The 4,991-nt window shown below is 42.0% G+C and overlaps 1 protein-coding gene across 1 annotated transcript; it reads left to right on the top strand.

Annotated features, from left to right (window-relative positions):
• The first annotated feature begins 415 nt into the window (after positions 1–415).
• Positions 416–3,347, top strand: MPEG1 (macrophage expressed 1). The gene has a single exon (XM_032209455.1). The coding sequence runs from the start codon at positions 443–445 to the stop codon at positions 2,612–2,614; it is 2,172 nt and encodes a 723-aa protein (XP_032065346.1). The 5' UTR covers positions 416–442; the 3' UTR covers positions 2,615–3,347.
• Positions 3,348–4,991: the final 1,644 nt, after the last annotated feature.

Raw genomic sequence — 4,991 nt, 5'->3', positions numbered from 1 at the left:
GAGGTTGTGAAAATAAGTTACTTAGAATATGGGATACGGAGCCAAGAAAAGAGGAAGAAAACAGTCTGCATTTGAAATCTGTTAAAAGCTTCAGGAAATGTAACATACTAAATTTTAGAGGTATTGAAACTACCTGGGATCAAATAGAATTCTCTTGTTTTTTTTTTTTTATATCTACGCCTGTAATAGTTTCTCTAACTTTTTAAATAAATAAATGACAAGGATTTCTAAGCCTCCATTTGGTGCCTTTTTTCCATTTGAAAGTGAAGGTATTAACAGCTGCCTCTGAGCTGGGTAGAGGGAATTAATTCCAAAGAAGTATCATCTGTTTCATGTTTCAATTCCTAATCTTAGCATAAGAAGGAAGTCCCTGCTAGGGTAGCCACACTCAAAAAGGCAGATTAAACCATTCAAATGGTTAGTCCTCTGCACGGCTGCATCCATGAGTCCTTCTACAGCAATCTCTCTCTCCTTGATGTTCATAATGTGGACATGCTGTGCACAAGAACAACCAGAGTGGCATCCTCCTCCTACTGGATTTCAGAAGTGCCAAGAAGCCTTCAAGCGTCCTATGTTGGGAGTTCTTCCTGGAGGTGGCTGGGATAACCTGAGGAACTTGGATATGGGTAGAGTGATGAACCTCAATTACTCTTTCTGTAAAACTACAAAAGATGGGGCTTACATCATCCCCAATGACGTCTTCACCATTGCTCTTAAACAAACTTTGCTGGAGATGAACTCGGAGATCATTGAGTCTTGGATGGATTATCAATGTACCACTGCTGTTTCCATCAATGCAGGGCTGTCTTTTTCCCATATCAACGGCAGGTTCTCCAGTGACTTCCGCAGGGCAAAAACTCACCAAGTGAGAGATAAGTCTGTGTCCACAAAAGTTCAGGTCAGGAATGTGATGTACTCTGTAAAAATGGACCCTACTGCAAAGTTAGATGAAGGCTTCCATCAACAGCTTGTCACCATTGCTAACCACCTGGAGAAAAACAAAACTCAAATGGCTAACTACTTGGCAGAAATCTTAGTGTTGAACTATGGCACTCATGTTCTCACTGGAGTAGATGTTGGAGCCAGCCTTGTTCAGGAGGACTATATCAAAGCTACCTTTCTGAAAGATGGTCAATCCAGGAGAAGTGCTATCACTGCTGCAGCTGGTATCTCTTTCCAAAACATCATCAACTTTAATATGGGTGTTTCAGTGGGCACAGAAGACAATTTAAACAAGCAATACCAAGGCAATCGTACTAGTTCTAGAGTGGAGAGCTTTGGGGGTCTGCCTTTTTATCCTGGGATTACCCTGAAAACCTGGCAAGAAAGCATCACCAACCAGCTGGTGGCTCTTGACCGTTCAGGCTTGCCTTTGCCATTCTTCATCACCCCAAATAATTTGCCAGGACTTCCCATCCCCATCCTGACGAAATTATCCAAGACTATAGAATCTGCCATTGACCGCTATTATACATTCAACACTTATCCTGGCTGCATAAATCCAGCCTCACCCAACTTCAACTTCCATGCCAACGTGGATGATGGCACTTGTGAAGGGACAGCAACCAATTTTACCTTTGGAGGAGTCTACCAAGTGTGTGCTCGATTAGAAGGCCCTGATGCTGATGGGCTCTGCAAAGCCCTGGAGCAGAAGAACCCCCTCACTGGAGACTTCTCCTGCCCTGTGGGTTACACCTCCGTCAAACTGCAAACTCAACAACGTGAGGAAGGATTCAGCCACTTAGATTGCCACCGAGATTGCTTTCTTTGGAAACTCTTCTGCAAGTGGATTTGCAATGACATTTTCACACTCTCCAAAGTGCAGTTTAGCTCCTACTGGTGTGCAGCAAGGGGCCCAGTCCCTGAAACCTCCGCATTTCTCTTTGGAGGGCTCTTCAGTGCCAAGAGTACCAATCCTGTCACTAATGCTAAGTCCTGTCCATCCAGGTACTACTCAGTGAAGCTTTTTGACCAGCTCAAAGTTTGTGTGAGTAGTGATGAGAGGGGAAAGCGACATTCGGTGCCCTTTGGGGGGTTCTTTAGTTGCCAAATTGGAAACCCCCTGTCCAGATTGCCTAATGGGACTGAAAATGACTCATACCTCAAAGGGTGTCCGGCAGGATTCAGCCAGCACCTGGCTCTGATCAGCGATGGGTGTCAAGTGGAATACTGTGTCCAAGCTGGCCGTTTTACAGATAAGTCTCTACCTCAAGCCCGGCTGCCCCCCTTCACCCACAAGCCAGCCATCAGCTTCCTTGCTACTGATATAATCCTCGTTACAAGCAGCAATGGAGATCAGACCTGGATCAAGGATCCACAGACTCAGCGATGGAAGTTGGCCAACTCGGAGGATGTGCTCCACTACCTGAAGAGAGGTGGGGATGCTGGTGGGAGTCTATCAAATGGAGAAGCAGCAGGGATCACCATTGCAGCCACTGCTGGCTTGGCCATTTTAATCGGACTAGTTGTCCGTGTATGTAAGAGATACAAGAAAAGGGAGTTTAGCAAGATAGAGGGAGAGAAGACATGTCTGATATCTAATAATCCTGTTTATGGCCTCCTGCCTGAAATGGAGGATACACTCCAGCCAGAGCAGGAAAAACAACCAGTTTAGTGGCTTCATGCCTTTTACCTATAAGTCCTGAAATTCTGATATGGCCATTAGTCATGCTGATTGGGTCCAAGGTTTGAGATTACTGTATCCTAACAAGCTTTGCTCTGGGCTTTTACTCACCTCTTACTACAAGCAATTTATAATCCTAAACAAATTTCTACTGTCTTTCTCTCTACTCAGGAGTTGGATGCAAAATCAGGGTCAAAAAGTCTCTGCTTGCCATTTGATTAGGAATATTGGCAGTTGCCCTATCCTGGGCCAGATCACTGATCTCTCTGGATGGCTGCCTTTGACATCAAGTGGTGACAGCAGCTCTGGAGTTTAAGAGCGATGGTCACATGCAGATTGGCTCAAGGGCACCCATCACCCAAATTGATTCCAAGGGTGTCCTACTGTTGTATGTAGTCAGCTGGCAAGTTACGGGTTTAAAAAATGGGTGGATTAGGGTGAATTTGAGCACACGGAAGAAAGTTGTCATTAAATGTTGTTTAAAAAGCTGGAAAGAGATTGTAACATTACTATGGGCAATCTTATTCACGTTGAAAGTTTGATTAAAGCTATGTGGACAACCTTTGAGAAAATGTGCAAATCCCAAATTGGCAACATGGTGACGCTATAGATAAGACCTGTAAATAACCATATATGTCATATTTTTTGTTCTGTGCCTTTTGTGTCTTGTACTGCCACATCATGCCCAAATCAGTAATGTAAAAATAAATCAGAAATGATCCTGCTGGCATGGTATGCAGATTGACCTTCTTTCTTGCAACAGCTCATTAAAAAGCACAGAAGTTGCAATGGCATTTAAGGTAGATACACTTCTACCTTGCACTTCTTCAGGAAGTCATTGCAGTCAGAAATGTGGAGGGGCAAGCACTGCCTGTTAGATGTAAGCATTTGCTATTTCCCAGCATCTGCTCTTTTAGGTCTATCTCCTGTGGGACAACCTTCTTCAACCTGGATGCCCTCTGGATATGCAGAGTTCAACTCCCAGAATGTTTCACCTTGCTTGGTCATTGCTGAGAATTCTGGGAGTTGAAGTCCATTAATTGGAGATTAATTTAGGGAAACTGCTGTAGAACATGGCCTATGGGATATAAATATGGAAAACATATCCAAATCTGATTCAGTCTTCGGGTTTGACAAGACCTATTATCTCACTATAGCTGATTGCAAAAACTGTGGAAAATTTTCCATTTTAAATCAAGAGGATTATCCCTTCTCTCATCAAAAGAAAATGGAGAAGCTACTGTTTAACCTGTATTTAGAGTCCTTAATAGCAATAGCATTTAGACTATATGCCATTTCATAGTGCTTTTCAGCACTATCTAAGCAGAGTCAGCATATAGCCCCAACAGTCTGGGTCCTTGTTGAGTCAATCTTGCAATTCTGCATTCTAACCACTGTGCCACCACGGGGTCTTAATAATTAGTTATGCTAGTGAGGCATTTTGAAAACATAGCACCATTTGGCATTAGTAAGATGCAACACTCAAGCCAAACTATTATTTAGCCTTACTTTCAGATTTAGTGACAATCTACACTTTTACTTTGCCTTTAGATTATTAGTCAAGTGGGGAAAGAGCTCTACAGCAATTTATAGGAAGTAACCGTTTCTAGAATCCAGCGGCTACTCACAGATGGTTGATGAATGTCCAGGTTGAACTCAGCTGTGAATGACTTTGTAATGTACTTCTTTTGGTAATAATGCTGGGAAGGTTTGTCACTGTCTTCTACTAAGGTGCCTTTTACACCCTCCAGACTAGCATTTGCTCCTGGGATTTCTTAACGGTCTCCCATCCCAATATTTCTCAAGCCAGATCTTGTTTTGTTTTTTAAGTTGAGACAAGGTTAACAAGATCTTAGTTGGGTTGATATCATTACCACTGATGGTAAAGGTCTTTACCATACATAATAATCTTCTTTCTTCTTGCATCCCACCACTGACTAAAATCCACTTGTTGTAACTCACATTTCTTTATAATTAGCAATTCTAGATTTTGAAAAAAATACTGGTAATTTCCCCCCCTTCTCTCATGTATTTATTTTAGCTCTGGCAATATGTGAACATTGGAAAAGTTGACTGTTGTGATCTATTGTAGTTTAGAAGTATCTGATAGTGCAACTTAGCTAAAATATACTTTTCCCATCTCTTAATTGTAAACAAAATGGATAATATGAAGATTTAACAAGACTATATTCTAGACTTTAATAAGCAATGCTGTAGAACCAAGTTAGGCAATAATAAAGATAAGTCGCAATTTCTTTTTTCAAGAGGTAGATCTAGTTTGCCTAGAACGTCAGGCATGGTTATTATTTCTCTTCTTTTTGGTGAACAGGGATATTTTGAAATATTGTTCGAAGGATGGATGGATGGA

This window comes from Thamnophis elegans, chromosome 1 (genome assembly GCF_009769535.1).
Source record: "Thamnophis elegans isolate rThaEle1 chromosome 1, rThaEle1.pri, whole genome shotgun sequence".
Lineage (NCBI taxonomy): Eukaryota > Metazoa > Chordata > Lepidosauria > Squamata > Colubridae > Thamnophis > Thamnophis elegans.
Note: the sequence above shows the minus strand (reverse complement) of the source record. Positions and strands in the feature narration are given on the sequence as shown.